Here is a 20,049-nt window from a genome sequence, read left to right as displayed (position 1 = left end):
TTTTTTTTTCAGCTTTAATTGAGTTTATTGGTACATTTTAGGGATACAGTACAGTTACATTCATTGTTGGGATCTTATACCTCTACATGACAGGTCTGGATTTTCATTTTTTCCCCTTACCCCTGCCCTCCCTTCACCCCCTCCTCCCCTCCCCATCTACAAACACTTTATTTTCATCTTTTCATTCTCTCACAGTTTTTTCTTTTCCCTTTTTACTCTTCCCCTACCCATCCCACCTTCCCTACACTTTTAGCTCCTTTGTTCCCATTTCTAAATGTCAGTAATCTTATTAGAATCTTATGCATTGTTGCAGATTATTTACACCAGGGAAACTATTTGGTATTTTATACATGTGTGACTTATTTATTTCACTTAGGAGTATATCTTCAATATGTATCCATTTTCATTTGTTTTTTTTTCTTGGAAGGCAAGCTTCTCGAAGCACAAGATTCACATGATTTATTCACCAGGACGGTTCCTCCACATAACAGGTGCTATATAAATATTTAGTGAAGGAATTTAAGAAATAATTATTTTCAGATTTTCCTATTTGTGGTGAAGGTTTTAGAGAGCAGAGAAGAATACAAAGCAGAAAGTCTGAAGGGGGAGACTTTGCAAAGTAGTCAACAGTTTATTTTTTATCCTACAAAGTTTGGATGATTTATGTGTCAGAAATCTTTTTAATATGCACACATAAAACTTTTCTGCAACTTGATTCTTTTACTATAGAAGTGTGAGAACTTCAAGAGCAAGACAGGTGTTTGTAAATGTGTAAGTAGAGGTGATTCTGAAGTTTATTTCAGCCGACCTCACCGATAAAGCTCACTTGCTTATTTTGTCTTACTGTTTGGTTATATGAAAAGCTGCTCATCATTTTTGGCTGGTCCTTGAGACTCCTTGCAAGGCTTGCTGCCCTTTTATAAAATAAAACACCTTGGTAAAATGAACACTTCCCAAAAGTCAAAAGCCAGAGGTGCTGATGTATTTGAGGTCAGCTTTTCACTGTACGATCTGTGAAACTACAATAGCTGTGGCAGCTCTCAGGACCCCAGGAAGCTGGACACCACGTGCCCAGAGCTGCAGACATGACAGGTGATCAGATGGGCACGTGTCACAGTGGCCTCTGGGACACACGGTGCCTTCCTTCCCTATCCTTGGTGATTTTAAGGACAACTCCTTCCTTCTGTTTCTGATCATGTGGGAAAAAGACTGGATGTGCCACTTAGGACACAGGGCAGAGGAAACCAAGGGCTGATAGAAGCCTTTTCTACCTGAGTGGGACGAACAGAACACACGGCCTCAGTGTGTGTCTTCCTGATATCCTCGCAGTCTCTGTGACCACTGGACTTGGCCCTCTGCAGCTGTCACCTCACCTCACTCATGCAGTGTCTTCCCTCGTCCTTGGAGGACCTGTGCCAAACCCTCAGTGGATTCCTGAAGCCACAGCTAGCATCAGACACTAGGTACACTACGCTTTATCCTACATGTGCATGCTTATGACAAAGTTTACCTCATAAGTCACACTAAGAGATTAACAGTAATAATAAAGTAAAAGAAAACGAACCTTAATAGTATATTGTAATAAAAGTTATGTGAATCCCTCCATCTCTCTCTCTCTCTTTCTGTCTCTCGATATCTATTTAAATATTTTTGGACGGCAGTTAACCTCTGGGAACTGAAATAGCACAAAAAAAAATTATGAGTAACAGAGAGCTGTTTGTAAGTACCCAGTACAAGGCCCCAGAAACCATAAATATTAGTCATTATTTTTGCCATGACATGTTTTCTTTTGCTTTCTTTCTTTTTTTGTGGGGGAATACTGGGGATCAAACTTGGGCCCAGGCACTTGTGAGCCAGGCAGCAGAACCACTGAGCTAAATCCCCAGCCCCCATGACTTGTTTTCTTAATCACTGGATACACATTTTTAGAAACCTTTCCTTTCATTTCCCTTTATCATGTCCTACTTTAAAGAATCTAACTAAACCAGGTTTTCAGGGAAAAAAAAGTGCATTGTGGGGAAGCAGGTACTATTGTTGCTATAGGAAACTTTTGAACATTTTAGAATAAATACATGCTGAAGACACTTCTGGTTTGCATGTAGTAAAATGCATCCACAGTGCTACGAGTGCAGGTTCAATTAATTCAGGTCTGATAAACTCTGGTCACAGGGTCAGTCAGTCTTGCTGTTCATTTGACATCATGGTCTCGGTCCACATCTCTCGTTCCAGTAGTTGCTGGGGAAGCAGGAGGAACCAGCTAAGAGGGTAAGGCTGCACCAGCACAGGCCATTTATTTAACAAGAGTTCTTAGTGTCCCTGAAGGAGCACGGGGTGAGGCAAGAAGCTGGAGGAAACAGGTGTGTCCCGCAGCCTGTTCCTGGAAGCAGGGGTTCACATCAATCTCCCGGGAAGGGGGAAAGCTAGGCCAGAGCTGTGAACAGCTTGCTTGAACATAGGTAAGTCCAAATCCCGTTCATGAATGGAGCGATTTTTAAAAAGTATAGCTAAGAGAAAAAGATTGGAAAGGAAGGCAGAGAAGTGAGGGAGAATACGTGGAGAATGCTGAGGGGGGAGGCTCATGAGCTTGTGCTGGGGGTGCTCCGCAGCTTTCGGGGTGCAGGTGCCTTCAAAGCTGGTGGACTGAAGCCTCCAGGGCAGAAAAGCTGAAGATGGCTCTCCTGATGTGCCTGTCCACTTTCACATACACGGCATCGTCTTCTGTAACTTATGTTTTCTTTAGATTAATTTTAAACCCAGTGTTCCCAGGTATAGAAGGGTGTGCAGGACATCACGGGGCAGCCAGTGCTGCTGGAGATAGACAGAAAGGCTGGCTGTCTCAGGGTCGGGCAGAGAGGGCTTGGCTTGTGGCTGTGAGCTGGCTCGAGCCTTGGCTGTCCCACTGCAATCCTGAGAAAAGCCCTCACACTCTGCGAGCCTCTCCCCTCATTTGTAAAATGAGAAAAGAACAAAGAACAGTAGTTTCCTTGCAGGGCCCTCTGGGGGTTAAAGGAAATAATGTTTGTAGAGTGCCTCATGTTAGGACAGATGCTACTCTGAAAGGGACTGCAGATCGCAAGGGGTGAAAGGAGACTTTCTGTTCAAAGGCAAAATCAAAGTGAGGCATCTTCCTAATCTCTTACCCAGGCCGACTCCTCTGTACTCACACACAGTCGGGGCTGAGCCATTTACTTGCCTTCTCAGGAACCCACTTCTAATAAGAGGGAGATCCCAGAAGACTCCAGGTCTGCGGGCTCACTCTTCGTTTCCATCCTCAGGCTGATAATTGCTTCCTTTCCTTTGACATCTTTTTCAAGGCTAAATGAATGCATTATTGCTTCTGGCCATAAGGAAAGCTTACACCGTACCACCTTATGAATTCTCTTCTTTGACAACACCAGGTGGTGCTGGGAATCAAGTTATTTATCAGCATGTTTTCAGGGTAATTCTTTTCTTTTATGAGCATTCTTGTATTCGCTCACAAAAATCTTTTTTTTTTTTTTTTTGTTAATCTCATAGAGTAAGACGTGGAAGGTATCTGAAAGTCTTAGTGGAAGCTCACACTGATAAGATTCAAGATGTGATTATTTGGCAACGTGTGATTTAAATCCCAAGTACATCAAATCAGTGGCTGTTGGATTCCCAAAGAGATTAATCCATATAAGTGGTTCCCAGTCTGTGTTACAGAATGTTAGTTTTTACTTTCATTGTTCAAAAATGAATTTATTGTGTGTTTGAGGTTTACATCACGATGTAGCGCAGAACATTTAGATAGTATGGTGCTTATTATAATAAAGAACATTAGTACATCTTCAGCTCACATAACTGATTTTTTGTCAGCACGTGACTAAAATCTCCTTATTATTTATGATCCCTACTTACTACACAGTACAGTTTTATTAACTATACTCCCCTTTTCACACACTAGAATCAATACTTTGTATCTTCCGACCTATGTCTCCCGATTTCTTTACTCTCATTTGGACTTTGGTAAACACTGTTTTATTGTCTGTATATTCGACCTTCTTTTTTTCCTTCTAGATCCCACATATACGTGAGATTATGTGATATTTTCTTGCCTGTGTGTGTGGCATATTTTGTTTAGCATAATGCCCCCATCCCAGGTACATCCCTGTTGTGACAAATGGCAGGATTTCATTGGATAAATACTTCACATAAAAAAAAAAAAAAGCAAAATGCCATTGACAGTTGGGCTGTTTCTTGGCTGTTGTGAGCAGTGCTACAATGGTGTGGGAGAGCAGATCTCTTGACTTGAGGGTGACTTCATCTCCTATGGGTGGGTACTCAGAGGGGGGCCTGCTGCGTCACATGATAGTTCTATTTTTAATTTCTTTAGGACACTCCATACTGCTTTCCACCATGGCTGCTCAGAGCTACATTACCAAGAACAGTGTTCAAGGGCTTCCCTATCCACACCCTGACCAATATCTGTTATTCTTAAAATTTTGGTAATAGCTACCTTAAAGTGTGTGAGATGGTGTCATATAAAGATTTCACTTTGCATTTTCCACATAGTGATGTTGAGAGAGTATTATTCTTCAGACATGGATAGATTTCTAAGAAAAACATGTCAAATAAGTTTTGATGGCGACCCTCCTCCTCCTCCTCCTCTTTCTCTTCCTCTTCTTCTTAGAATTGAACCTAAAACTTTCACACTGAGCTACATTTTACTTTTTTTAAAAATTTTGAGACAGTGTCTTGCTGAGTTACTATATTGCTCTAGCTGGATTTGAACTTGCAATCTGCCTGCCTCAGCTGTGCAGAATGCTGAGATTAACTGGGGTATGTCACCAGCATGGCTTTACTATTTTTTCATGTTTGGAGATTCTCAAAGTATATTATCATAAAGGATGAAACAATTCAGCAATATAGAAACCTGTTTAACTTTTTAAAGACTTTTCAAACTTCGGAAATTGTCCTCCTGTTTCCTCAACATAGTTTAAAATCTATAAGGACATTTAAATTTTATGTTGTACTTTTGGAACTGTTCCAAAGGGACAGTGACCCAGATTCTCTTTCTCTGGTAACACTGGGAGGGTCTTTTCTTTGTGGTGTCTCAGAGCATCTCCTAGATGTTAGCGGGACGGTCCCAGTGGTGTTTCTACCTCTGCAGGTGTTACATCACCTTGGCCCAAGCCCTGGGCATGAGCATGGGCGGCGCCCCTGCTGGGCCTGCGGGGACAGGCAAGACCGAAACCACCAAAGATATGGGGCGATGTCTCGGGAAGTATGTTGTGGTTTTCAATTGTTCAGACCAGATGGATTTCAGAGGACTTGGACGGATATTTAAAGGTAAGGGTTATGCTTTTCATGTGATAATGAATTTCTACTAAGGTGGAATATTTTGCTTATTTTTCAGGGTTGGTAGTATAGCTCAGTGGTAGAGTGTGTGGTGTGTGCTTAGCATGTGTGGTATGTGAGGTCTTGGGTTCAAAATGCAGAGAGAGAGAGAGATAACATACAAGGTTTACTTTTTAATAGTTGTCTATGCTTTAATGTTATTTCTCAAACTTGTAAAACTGATTAGAAAGTCTTGATTCTTATGGTGTTGTGTGGACCAAACATTAGCACCACCTGTCTTTTGTAATGTTCCTTTATTCATGCAGGTTTGATGTTCGCATTAATTGTGAGCTATTTGGGCTGACTTGTTGTGTGACCTATTTGTTCCACTTTGTTTTTAATAAACTTATCTCTGACTCTTGTTGGCAGCTGTGTGACATCCTTTCCTTGGCTTTCCCAAATTAAACACTAATGGATTTTCTGTTTCATTTCCTTCCTCAGGATTGGCGCAGTCTGGATCCTGGGGTTGTTTTGATGAATTTAACCGCATTGATCTCCCAGTTCTCTCAGTCGCAGCTCAGCAAATTTCCATCATTCTCACATGTAAAAAAGAGCATAAAAAATCTTTTATATTTACTGATGGTGATAATGTGACTATGAACCCCGAATTTGGACTTTTTCTAACCATGGTAAGGAGCCACCAGATGAGCTGCTGAGATTTCGGCATTCTCATCACAATCTTCACGCCTCTCCCCGGTCATATGTCACCTGTTTTTCACAAATGAAAGTGGGGATTGTGATTTGTTACTACTGTGTGAAAGGCTTTGGCTTAAAGGAAGCTCATAGTATCTGGTGACTTGGTCTGTCCAGGTAGGAGAGGGAGATACATAAGTGATCTGTCGGGTTGTCAACCAGATTTGTTGGGTGTATGCAATGAATCTTTGAATATGGTGCTGATGTGTGTTGTTGCCCCCGGAATGTATCTTTCATCACTGGGTTTTGTTTTCTGCTTAGAACCCTGGCTATGCTGGGAGGCAGGAACTCCCTGAAAACTTGAAGATTAACTTCCGCTCTGTGGCCATGATGGTCCCAGACCGACAGATTATCATAAGGGTGAAGCTAGCCAGTTGCGGCTTCATTGACAACATTGTCCTGGCCAGGAAGTTTTTCACGCTGTACAAGCTGTGTGAGGAGCAGCTTTCCAAGCAGGTGTGTCCTTCTGCAGGTCTCTGTGGACTTCAAGCATGTTTTATTCTTCTATTAGGTGAAATGCTCTCGTTTTGAAAACTTGTGGACAAAGTACTCACTGATATCAAGTATAAGAGCACATCATTGCAAAACTAATCTTATCTGCATAGTTTTATTAAGGAGCACATTTAAAAAATTAATATTTACAAAAAATTAGTATTAACAGCATAGGATGAAGTGAGTACTACACAAACTAAGAGCCAAAGGATTGTGGACATTGATGTTTGCTATGTACACCATCTATACATTCATCATAATGTGTGTTATGTGTTGTCATGGAATTTAGGGACCTCTGAATCATTTTCTCTCTTAGAAGCTCTCGAAAGTGTTTGACCAAACTTTATACTAGTTGTCTCTCTTCTCTGTTTTGGCCCTCTTGCTAGTTTCCACTACAGTCTGGGGTAGCAGGTTCAGACATCATGCAGTTTCCTAGTAAAGAGGCATGAAATTAATCAGATATCACTTCTGTATTAGTTATCAGCTGCTGTGCTATGGGTCAGAAGTCAGAGCATGAGGGTCCTATGCTGGGTCTCACAAGGCTGAAACCAGGATTCTAACCAGGGCTGAAGTTTCATCTGATGTTTAATGGGGAACGATCTGCTTTCAAGCTCACTCAGATTGTGGGAAGAATCTGTTCTTTGAGGTTATAAGCTGGGCTTCAGTTTCTTGCTTGTGGTTTTGGGGTCACCCTTTGCTCCTATATCTTGTGTGTAGCTGTTTCTTCCATGGGACTGCCCGGCATGGTCATTGGCTTTTGCAGTCAGTAAGGAAAGAAATTCCAGAAAGATGAGTGCTTCAGCTTTATGTAATATATTATGTATATGTAACCATATACAACTATCATCTCTGCTGTATCCTTTTAGTTAGAAACAAATGGCAGGTCCTGCCCATGCCTAAGGTGGTCAGATCACACAAGGGCATCATGGAGACAGGCACTCAAACACAATTTTCTAGCACCCATTAGCAAAAATTACTACAAATACCTAAATAATGACACATGGAAATAAAGATGAACTACACCCCTAACATACATAACTTCAATCCATCTCCTCATTCAAGCTTTCATTGCAAACTTTTTTGAATTCAGATTTTTATACTGACAGGTTCCGTCAAATTACATTCCCATTCGAAAGTCCTTTCCCTGCGAATGTTCAGCCACATACAGAGCCCTGGTCCTGGCCATTGAGCTTCCTGGTTATCCTGACCCTAACTCTGTACTGTGCCACCAACAATCTTTTTTCTTCTGCTTTTGACAGCTCTGTGTCATTAATTCTCGTCTTTCTCCCAGACTAAGAAGTACTTTCCCATTCTGTTTCTTGCATGCAGAAAATGTTCCATCTCACTGACTCTTGCTCTCTTCCTACTACTTCTTTATTTCTACTTCCCCCACTCCCTGAGCCACATTCACAGAGTCACTGTGAAGTGACACAAATCCATGTGCACCAGGCAGTTGGCCCACTGAGGATCTCTTAGGGAACAATCTTGGAATCTCCCTTCCTGTCCATATATTTAACTGAGTCCGATTCTGACAAGCTTTCCTTATTAATTTTACTCATCAGCACTTTATGTTATTGTTGATTTTATGCAAATTTATTTATATTTTTATTTGTTGTCTTTGTTTACATTTAAATTATTTGAAGGCAGGCACTCAATTTGAAAGTGTTTGAGTGCTCTGTGTTCCATATGACTGTGATTGATTGAGACAAGTGCTCCCAGTGATTTTGGATGATTATTTTTGTTTTGCTATAGGTATTTTTTTATTGTGGTAAAAATTTGTAACATTAATTTGCCATCTTCGCTGTTGCTAGGAGTACAGTTCAGTAGTGTTAAGTATATTCACAGTGCTGTGAAATAGCTCTCTAAAATTTTTCATCTTGAAAGACTGACATTTTATACTGGCTAAATAATGACATCCTCCCTCTACCCCTTGAAAACTACCATTCCCCTTTCTGTTTCTATGAATTTGATGAGATACCTCATAAAAATGAAGTCTTTTTTGTGACTGATGCATTTTACTTAGCATAAAATATCCTCAGAATTCACCTGTGATAAGTCATGGAATTCTATTTACAGCTAAATGATATTCCATTTTATGTATATTTGTTTGTATGCATTCCATTGTAAGTACGTAAATGTGGATGACCACGTTTTAGTTATCCATTGATCTGCCGTTGGGCACTTGGGTTGCTTCCATGTCTTGGACGTGATGCTGCTATGAACATGTGTTACCAGATCTCTCTGAGACCATGCTGCAGAAGTGGAATTGCGGGATCACATGATAGGTCTATTTTTAATTTTTGGAAGAACTCATCTACTTTTTCCACAGTGTATGGGTGTTTGGATTTTAGTTATTCACTTTGTATATTTTAAAATTTGGCATGATTGACTTTTCTAAATATATGCAAACGGCAGAGCTAGGGACTTGTCTTTTTGCCTTATCCTCATTTTTCCTCTTCCTAGTAATGTCAGAGTGTGGCTGCTTTTCCTCCTTTTCAATATTCCTGTCTTACTGGTGAAAAAGCTGTCTGTATGAGTGTGTGTGTGTGTGTGTGTGTGTATACATATATACATATGCATATATATGTCTGTGTATCAGATAATCATGAGTGGGTCCCAGTTTAATTCTGGTTTTGAATTTTAGTTTTAGAGACACAAAAATTTTTTTGCATGCATAATTGATTAAGTACAAGAGGATATCTATACTTCAAGAAGAAATGCACATCTTTGTTTTTTTTTTCTGTGTGGATATACCTGTTAGTTCTGAACTATGACTTAAGCTAATGATGATATATGAGTGACTCTTTTGGATATTATATATTTGCTCAAAAATTACTTAAAGAAATTTATTGTTAAAAAATGTCAAAAAGGAAAATAAGCATTTATTCATCTTGAGAAATACATCTTCCGTCAAATTTACTAGGTTCAACAGGTAAGTTAACATTAACAATGAGCTCAGTGTCTCCTAAATTTTTCAGGTCCATTATGACTTTGGTCTACGCAACATTCTTTCAGTTCTGCGGACACTGGGGGCTGCAAAGAGAGCCAACCCCACAGATACAGAATCCACCATCGTCATGCGAGTGCTACGAGACATGAATCTTTCCAAACTGGTGAGATTCACAGATGGAGATGTTTCTCCTGCCTAAATATCAGTTCAACTAATTAAGCAAAATGAGATTTTAAAATATTTATTTAAAAATGTTCATTTGAATGCCTTATAACCAGATAAAGTACTAGAGAGTTTAACTTTCAACTGTACCTTTATTAGAGGTACTCATTGTAATGACTCCTGTCTTCTAAAATGTGTCTATCCCCCCGCAAAACTCCACACATTAGGGTCTAAATCCCTTATGTCATTTTTGTGTTATAGAGTGAAACAATTTAAGGTTTTTTAGGACCTTAATGTATGGTAAGAAATTGTATTGCATTTTACATATGTGTAATGATTTCATAGTCTTACTATAAACACTAATAATACACATCTATTTTCAGTGGATCTGTGTACAAGATGACAAAATGGTATATTTTTTATTTCAAGACAAAAGCATGAACCAAATTCCAACTCATACATTTCCTACTATCTGCCTTTAAAAAATCCTTTATAGTTTACACTTGGGATTGTAAATTAAAGAGCATCCCCTAAACTAGTTACTTTGTGGAAAGATTTTCATATACTGCTTTTTCCTTCTTTTCTCTTTTCAACTTTATTTTTTCAATTTGTAAGAAATATGAAAATATTACCCAAGTGTGATAAATGTGATATTTTATTAAGTACTGGTAACAGTAAAATAACCTGGATGGGCCATGTTGGACATTTTCAGTTTATCTGCATATGCCTGTATTTGAGATAAAATAGACAGATTTCCCTTTCCCCCTTTTTTTCAGATTGATGAGGATGAACCCTTATTTTTAAGTTTGATTGAAGATCTCTTCCCAAACATACTTCTGGACAAGGCAGGTTACCCTGAACTGGAAACGGCAATTAGTAAACAGGTAATCTGCTGGTGCCTGGGACATTCAGTGCTGTGCCTGTTTTGTCTGAGTTTAGTAGAAACCAGTGCAGCTGGCGTGGCCCTCACCTGTGGGCTCTCAGAACAACACCGAGGCTGCATCCACTGATGGAGTGTCTCCAGGGCTGTATTTACATCAAGTGAGTCATGTTCTGGGACTTTGCTATTGCTGGAAACCATTCCACACAAGTGAGAAATGAAATGTGATAGGTCAGCAGAGGCCACAGGGGGCTCCAATGGCTGCCTTGATTGAATTTGCCTCTCTTCTGTCTTTGGCCCTGGCTTTTTTTTTAAAATGGTGAATCGCTTACTGTTTTTATTTTTCATTTGGTCATGAATATGCATTATTTATTTTTTCCCCATTAAGTTTATTGGTACATTTAAAGCAAACAGTACAGCCAGATTTATCATTGGGATCTTGTGCCTTTACATGATATGTCTTGGTTCTTGTTTTTCCTCATACCCCTGCTCTCCCTTCACCCACTTCACCGTTGCCTATTTACAAAGACTTTGTTTCCATTTTTTCACATTTTTTCCTTTTCCCTTATTTCCTTTCCTCTCCCGTTCCCTCTTCCCCTTTAGCCATTTTCTTCCTATTTGATAATCCCAATTATACCATTTGAACCTTATTTACACTTCTATTTTTCACACCAGATAAACTATTTGGTATTTACTCAAGTGTGTCCTATTTATTTCACTTAAGAGTATAGCCTCAATGTGCATCCATTTAGCTATGAATGGTTCTAGTTTTTCTTTCTTTATGGCTGAATAGTTCTCCATTTTATAGAAAAACCCCAACTAGAGTATATAAAGAACTCAAACAAATCAGACCCCCCCCAAATACAAAGACCCAATTAAAAAACGGGCATCTGAAATGAACAGACATTTCTCAGGCAAAGAAGTAAAAGTGGCAAATAAATATAGGGAAAAATGTTCCACATCACTGGTCATCTGAGAGATGCAGATGAGAACAACTGAGACTCCACCTCACCCCAGAAAGAATGGCTGCTATCAAGAAATTAACCAATAACAAATGTTGGCAGGGCTGTGGGAAGAAAGGAACCCTTCTCTGTTATTGGTGGGAGAGCAGACTGGTGCAACCACTATGGTAATCAATATGGAGATACCTCAAAGAACTAGGACTAGAGGTCCCATTTGACCCAGCCATCCCTCTGCTGGGTATCTTTCCAAAATAATTAAAAGAATCATACACATCATGCACATCCATGTTTGTAGCAGCATGGTTTGTAATAGCTAAAACTTGGAAAGAGCCCAAATGCCCATCAACTGGAGACTGGCCCTGGCTTTTGCCAAATTGCTTTGGCCTTAGACTCCCACCTTTCAGTATCACTTGTGATCTCGTGTGGCCTCAGCTCTCATTCTTCTTTCTCTGAGGCACCTATGATTTCTTCTGTAATGCTCTGAGGGTAAAGGGCATCCAATGACACGTGGGACACTTTAACTTGCTATAATTTTACTATGGGTGGAAATGAATCGCATAAATTCTTTGCTTCACTGTGCTTTCCTGTGAAGAGTTTGGTAAAAAAAAAAATGCTGACTTACAGAAGTAGTGATTAGCTCATATTTATAGGATGCTTTTTAGTTCCTTGAAAATACTTGCAGTGAAAATCAAATGTGGTAGTATTTAATTAATGTAAGTTTTGCTGGAAAACTTAGTGCATCACTGTTTGAACTTCCTGATCCAGAAAGAGTAATAATTCATTCTGCAAATGGTTTACTTATCATTTGACTAAAGAAATTGTAGTACTACTTAGAAAGCTAAATATTAAGTAATTTATAAAATGACTTGCTTAGTTATTTGTAGTACATGAAAAATCTGAAGAGCAAATGCATAACCTAAGTGATGCATGGTGACACGCAAAACTATTTAAAATTAAAGTCCTTTGCAGTGAATTCAAGTGCAGCATGGTAATTAAGTGTATTGACCTTGGAGATGAACATTTTGGGTTAAATACTAGCTTAATATCTACAAGTTCAACATTTTTGGGCAAATTGCTTAGTCTGTGCCTCAGTTTCCTTATCTGTACAGTGAAGATATTAATATCACTAATCTCATAATTTATTTAGAAGACTAATCTAGGACAGTGTATGGCACGGACTGGCTTCCATATCCTGTGTGTCTGGAAGCTAAAAATCATGCAGACATGGTTGCTATAAAAGCAATAGAGAGAGCTTGAAATTTTATACAGAATTTCAATCCACTTGGAGTGCCATGGTTTTGTTAATTACAAATATCATCTTTTAAATTAAACATGCAGCCATGCACTAAACTAAAATCCAAGTGGATTTAAGATCTAAATATTAAAAAAGAAACACTAAACTTGCTGGCAGATAAGTTAGGCAGAACTCTTGAAGACACTGGAATAGGAAAAGACTTTATGAACAAATTCTCAGCAGCCCAGGAACTACTATAAAGAATCAACAACCAGGATCTCATTTTATTAAAAGCTTCTGCACTGCAAATGAAACCAGCAACAGAGTTAAGAGACAAACTACAATATGGGAAAAATTTTACCAGCTGCCCCTCAGACAAATGACTATTATCTAGAATATATATATATAAAAACCAGCCCCCCCCTAAATATAAAGACCTGGTTAAAAAATGGGCATCTGAAATGAACAGACATTTCTCATACAAAGAAGTAAAAATGGCAAATAAATATAGGAAAAAAATATTCAACATCACTGGTCATCCAACTGAGATTCCGTCTCACTCCAGAAAGAATGGCTGCTATCAAGAAATTAACCAATAACAAATGTTAGTGGGGCTGTGGGGAGAAAGGAACCCTTCTCCATTGTTGGTGGGAGTGCAGACTGGTGCGACCACTTTGAAAATCAATACGGAGAAACCTCAAAGAACTAGGACCAGAGGTTCCATTTGACCCTATTCCTCATCTGGGTATCTTTCCAAAAGAATTAAAAGAATCATACCATAGTAATATATGTGCACCCATGTTTATAGCAGCACAGTTTGGAATAGCTAAAACTTGGAAACAGCTCAATTGCCCATCAGTTGGAGACTGGATGAAGAAGATGTGGTTTTTCTGCAATAATGAAGTACTACTCAGCCATAAAAATGAGAAACTAGAGTCATTCTTAAGAAAATAAATGCATATTGAAGCCATACTCTTAAGTGAAATAAATAAGACACACATATAAATACTGAGTAGTTTCTCTGGTGTGAAAAACTAAAAGTGTAAAAAAGATCCAAACTGTATAACTGACCAAGTGAAATAGGAAGAAAAGGGCTAAAGGTGTAGGGGAAGTGGAAAGGGTAGGGGAAAGGAAATAAGAGATAAGAAAAAATATAAGAAAAGGAAAAAATGGAAACAAAGTCTTTGTAAATAGGGGAGCAGGGAGGGGGTGAAGGGAGGGCAGGGACAAGGGGAAAAAATGAGAACCAAGACCTGTCATGTAAAGGTACAAGATCCCAATGATGAATGTAACTGTACTGTCTACCTAAAAAGTACCAATAAACTCAATGAAAAAAATAAATTAAACATGCACTATATATTTTCCATCTGTGCATTCTTGGGTTACTCCTTAGATGCTCATTCAATAAGATGTTAATATAAACATGTTTAAGCCCAAAGAGACGGGCAGATGTTTCTTATTAGCCTGGGACGGTAGTTTGATTATTTTTGTACTTTTTGTGCAATATATATTTGTATGTGGTAAAATATATAATGTCAAATGTATTTTTTAGACATTTTGCATTGTACGGTTCAGTTTACCCAGTACACGCTAACTCTCAGTTTCTTCTTCCCCCACCCCATGTCTATGTATTTTAAGCTCACGGTTTAGTCAGAATAGCTGTGAATGTGGTCGAGTGCCTGGGATTTGGTTCTGTTTCAGGTTGAAGAAGCTGGCTTGGTCAACCACCCCCCTTGGAAACTGAAGGTCATCCAGCTGTTTGAGACACAGCGGGTGAGGCACGGAATGATGACCCTGGGGCCCAGCGGAGCGGGGAAGACCACCTGCATCCACACCTTGATGAAGGCCATGTCAGGTATGGGGGCCAAGTTCTTTGCCCTGGCTGACCATTTAAATAGTTATAGCACAATTGGATACCCAAGAGGAATCTGAAGGCAGATGCACAAATATATTTTTGTACGAAGGAATCTGCTGCTTCACTGATTATTGGTTGCATTTAACAGATAACATATTACATTAATGGAACAGAGCAAAACATTTAAAGTGAACCTTTTCACTGCGCTGTGTGAGGTATGTTTTACATATATTTTGTCATTTCATTCAAATCACTGGTCATTCAAGAGATGCAGATGAAAACAACAGTGAGATTGTACCTCACCCCAGAAAGAATGGCTGCTATCTAGAAATCAAGCAATATCAAATGTTGGTGGGGTTGTGTGGAGAAAGGGCCTTCTCCATTGTCGGTGTGAGTGCAGACTGGTGCAACCACTGTGGAAATCAATATGGAGACACCTCAAACAACTAGGATTAGAGGTCCCATTTGACCCAGCCATCCCTCTGCTGGGTATCTTCCTCTAAGAATTAAAAGAATCATATCACAGTGATATATGCTCACCCATGTTTATAGCAGCACAGTTTGTAATAGCTAAAGCCTGGCAACAGCCCCGTTGCCCATCAACTGGGACTAGATAAAGAAGATACGTGTGTGTGTTTTTTTAAAAATAAAATGGAGTATTACTCAACCATAAAGGATGAAAAACTAGAGATATTTATAACTAAGTGGATACACATTGAGACATACTCTTAAGTGAAATTAGAAGGACACACATGTAAATACTGAATAGTTTCTCTGGTGTGATAAGCTAAAAGTGTAAATAAAAATCAGAATATATAATTGATAATGTGTAATAGGAAAAAAGGTATAAAGGTGTAGAGAAGTGGGAGGGATAGGGGAAAGGTAAGAAGGGAAATAAAAAATAAGAGAAAAGGAAAAAAATGGAAACAAAGACTTTTTAAATAGGGAGGTGTGGAGGGGGTGAACGGAGGCCAGGGGAATGGGGAAAAAATAAGAACCAAGATACATCATGTAACGGTACAAGATCTCAATGATGAATGTGACTGTACTGTATACCTAAAATGTACCAATAAAGAAAAAAGTTATTTTAAGAGATGGCCAATATTACCCCCATTTTGTACCCCCCCCCAAATCAAGACTCAAATTCAGAAGCGGCCAAAGTCACAAAGATGGTAAGTGATGGGACTCAGAATTTAGATGGGGACTCATGAACAAAACCCAGTTTTCCAAGTGTGCCATGCTACATACCCATAAATACAAAATACAATGTGCTATCCACCATGAATAAGACACAGTCCCATCCCAGCTCTTAGATTAGGTGTGTTGAAAGTTATCCCAATCATAAACTAACTTCCCACTCTGGCAGAAGATGTGTTTCTAGTGAGGCTGATATTTGTAGATGTCCCTAAGCCTCACTTCTGAGTTTCTTACCTTAAATTGTCTAAGGGTAATTGTGTTGCCACATTCACAATTCTTCTTCTTTTTTTTTTTTGGTGCTGGGGATCGAATTTGGGTTCTTGTGCTTGCGAGGCAGGCGGCGGCACCCCTGAGCCAAATCCCCGACCCTTCACAATTATTCTTATAATCTCTGTCCCTCATTGGATGTTGCTGATTCTCTCTGACCCTATGAGCAGCCCTCAGACGTGGCAGAGCTGAATTCCAGAATGCCACAGAACTGGAGGTGCTGTTGGAATGCTGCGTGCCAGTTGGGTTTCCTATTAGCTCCTGGAGCCCCAGGTCACTGTGGCATTATGGACACACTTTAGAGATTGCTGGAGATTGCCAGTGTTTACTTCAGGCATGTGCTGGATTTAGTCTCAGCTACTTCAGTTACTAGATGAAGTGAATTCTGTGCATTTGAACGCTGGGAGGACATCCTCAAAAGGAGATAGACCATACCCTTAGCTAGTACCTACCACTACCAGGTCTGAGAACTCTCATCTGTGCAGCTTACCATGTGGCTTTTAATGGAGGCCAGTAAGTGTCTGTTTGGGGATAATTTTAAGGTGACTGTGTTTTGTCTCTCAAATTATGCTTAATAGTTTTGTTATAGTTATGAAACTGCCTTATTTTAGCAATAAACTACAAATGGACCTGGTGCAAGGACTTGAGCAAGATGAAGTACTAAATATTGAACAGAACAGATACATTATGCTGTAATATGCCTAAATTATGTAAATCATATGGCATTGCTAACTTTGGAGAAGTTCCTTGTAAAGATGGATTATCACACTATTTGCTGTTTATTGCTTTTAATATGTAAGGTAAATATTTATTATCTTAAGATTAGCAAAATATTGAGGAACTAATTGGGTTGAACTTCTGTCAAAAAAGTGCAAGACCTGTCGATGTTCTATGTTCCCTGATTCATCTCTTATTTGTTCATCAAATATTTTTAATATTCTGTACTATGAGGTTCCACCAGGTTCTATACCAGAAGCAGAAAAACAGGTGTGAAAAAGCATATGTGTGTCTTTAAAGGTTTATAGCATAGTGGGAGGAACAGACCTGGACACAGATACTGTACCTCATTGTGGAATTACTATGAGAAAGGGGTGCACTATTATGCTGTGTGGAGGCAGAGGAGATCTGAAACTCCTCTAAGGAACTGTAGAAAGCCTTAAAGGGTAGTGCTACTTCCTCTCAGGCTTGAGAGTTGAGTAGCAAATGATAAAAAAGTATTCTTAGAGCCTTTGCAGGTAGAAAGGACTAGAGCGTGGGTGATATTTTGGCATGGATGAAATGCAACTTATTTGGAAGGTAGGATTGCGGGAGTTGACGCTGGTATGGAGGAATGCTAGGTGTTCCTGGCATCCAGAGCCATACTCCTTTGGCACCTCCCTGCTGTGGATGTGGCTGTGTTGAAAAGGACCCCTTTCTGAACTTTCTCCTTCCTCCACTTTCCAGTGCCTTCCAAGTGTTTAGCTTTAGAATTTTGCTTGAAACTAGGTGCTTGGCTCAGCCTGGAAGTTAGAGGTGGGTGAAAATTAAAGTCTCTGAGGCACCATATCCTCAACCAATGGAGAAAAAAAGGTGATGGGAAGTGTCCTACTTCCTGTGTTTCAGAAGGACATCCACCCTGTGACCAGTGGAGCCATGCACTCTTCACTGGCTTTCTTTCTCTGCCTTCCTGCCTCACTCTGTACCTTCAAACTTCTGGAACCCAAATCCTCATTTCAGAATGTGCTCTCAGTTGAATTCAAATTAGTGAGGTCATTGAGGCATGAGGAGCTGTGTAAGTCAAGGACGCACCCAGGTTTTATTCTGTAGGTGATAGAAAGCCACTAAGATGGGGAGTGCCCTGATCACTCTGGTGCCCATGGAAGGAACAGAGTGGGAGCAAGAGGGGCAGTCTTGAGCCCACAAAGAGGTGAAAACAGGAGGGAAATCACCTACTCTGAGAAACACTTAGGAGAAGAATCAGGAGGCATTGGTTTGATGAACTTATTCAAGAGCATTAGCTTGGATGACGCCTGCACATAAAAAGAGGGCAGTCAACTGATTCCAGAGATTTGATTGCTAAAGTCATTTTTTCTTAGAGCACTCTTACAAAAATGTTCTGGTTCTACCACCATAATGAAATAATTTTTTGATAGTTTCTTCTATGGAAAACAGATTAAGTCCAGTTTTTACCTATGACACTGCCACACACATTAAGATTTTGCTGGCCTTTTGTAAAGTGTGATTAGTCAAAAAAATTACTAATTAGTGTAGTTAGAGTTTTATGGATGTCATCTGCTGCAAAAGTTGAACCGTGGCTAAGTTAAACTTCACATCATAAACTATTGAAAATAATTGCTCTGATTGTTTTTGCCATTTCTAAATATTAGAAATATGGTCCAATTTTTAAAATGGGCTTTTAGTTCAGATTTTCCCAAGGATCAGATCCAGTGGAACACACACACACACACACACACACACGCACGCACGCACACACACACACACACACACACACACATACACACACTTTGAGCAAGTAATTGGCTCACTCAGTAGTGGAGGTTAAGAAATCTCACAGCCTGCTAACTACAACCCGAGACTCAGGAGCACTTGAGATGTAACTCATTCCCTGATATAATTCATTCTCAGTGAGGCTAGTGCTATAACCCTTCATCTGTGGGCTGGAGAAAACTTGATGAAATATCTCACCTCAAATAGGCAAGAAAAAGGAGTGAATTCCCTTCATTTTTTGGGGGCCTCCAATAGCTTGGATGACGCCTACACATATTAAAGAGGGCAGTCTACTGATTCCAGAGACTCAATTGCTAATGTCATCCAGAAACTTCCTCTTTAAAAAATTAATGTCTGTGTGCAGTACATAATAGTGATATTTGTTTGGTGAATTGGTACATGTAGTGTATTATATTTTGATCATTTTTGATACCTTGACCGCCTACCCTTCTCTCTTCCCCTTTCTCCTGATCCCCTGCCCTATCTCCAAAAAGTCTATCTCCCTCTTTCCTACCATCTCTATTTTATTTTACTCCTTCACTTACTTATGTTTTGGATTTTTATATAGTAGAAACCATACAATATTTAACTTTTCATGTCTGACTTATTTTCCTTAACATTATCATCTCAAGAACCATCCATTTTCCTGAATATGACATGATTTCATTCCTTACGGCTGTTCATATTCTACTGTTTAAATATACTACGTTTTCTTTATCCATTTGTCTGTTGATGTGCAGTGCACTTAGGCTGTTTTAAGAGTTTAGCTTTTGTGAATTGTGCTGTTATAAACACAAGTATACTTGTATCACATAGTTTATCTTTAACTTGGGAATACATCCAGAAATATATTTGGGTCAAATACAGTCGGGTCAAATGGAGTTTTAAATCATTAGTTTTTCTAAGGAATCTGCACACTGATTTCATTAGTAGTTGTACTAGTTTACATCCCACCAACAGTGACCAAGGGCTCCTTTTTCCCTACATTCTTGTCAGTGTTTTATTTTTTTTCAGCTTTAATCTTGTCAGTGTTTGATGTTCTTTGTGTTCTTGATTACAGCCATTTTGACCAGAACAAAATGGAATCTCAGAGCTGTTTTGATTTGCATTTCCCTAAAGGCTGAAGAGGAACTTTTAAAATCAACTTATTGACCATTTATACTTCTTTTGAGAAGCGTCTGTTCAGTTCACTTGCCCATGTTTCGATTGTGTCTTTTGTTTTCGGGGGCTTAATTTTTTTAGTTCTTTATATGTTTTAGATATTCATCCTTTGCCAAAAGAGTGGCCAGCATAAAATTTTGCCCATTCTGTCAGTTGTCTCTCACTCTGTTGTTTCTTTGGCTGTGCAGACTGTTTTCCATTTGATGCAGTCCCATTCACTGATGTTCAGTATTACTTCATATTCACTGGGTGGTGTTAGGAAGTTCTTGCCCACACCTACGGCTTCAAGTGTTTCCCCTAGGTTGTCTTCCAGCAGTTTAAATGGTTCTATTTTTAGATCTAGGTCTTTGG

General features: G+C 39.3%; 1 protein-coding gene across 1 annotated transcript in view; it reads left to right on the top strand.

Annotated features, from left to right (window-relative positions):
- The window catches only part of Dnah5 (dynein axonemal heavy chain 5), a 316,139-nt gene that overhangs the window by 153,990 nt on the left and 142,100 nt on the right, over positions 1 to 20,049 (top strand). Inside the window, 6 exon segments of the mRNA XM_019208553.2 lie at positions 5,132 to 5,310; positions 5,800 to 5,987; positions 6,313 to 6,507; positions 9,522 to 9,656; positions 10,432 to 10,539; positions 14,433 to 14,586. Of these exon segments, the coding sequence (XP_019064098.1) occupies positions 5,132 to 5,310; positions 5,800 to 5,987; positions 6,313 to 6,507; positions 9,522 to 9,656; positions 10,432 to 10,539; positions 14,433 to 14,586 (959 nt within the window).

The sequence above is a fragment of the Fukomys damarensis genome, unplaced genomic scaffold, assembly GCF_012274545.1.
Source record: "Fukomys damarensis isolate Sample0158 unplaced genomic scaffold, DMR_v1.0_HiC HiC_scaffold_1, whole genome shotgun sequence".
NCBI lineage: Eukaryota > Metazoa > Chordata > Mammalia > Rodentia > Bathyergidae > Fukomys > Fukomys damarensis.
Note: the sequence above shows the minus strand (reverse complement) of the source record. Positions and strands in the feature narration are given on the sequence as shown.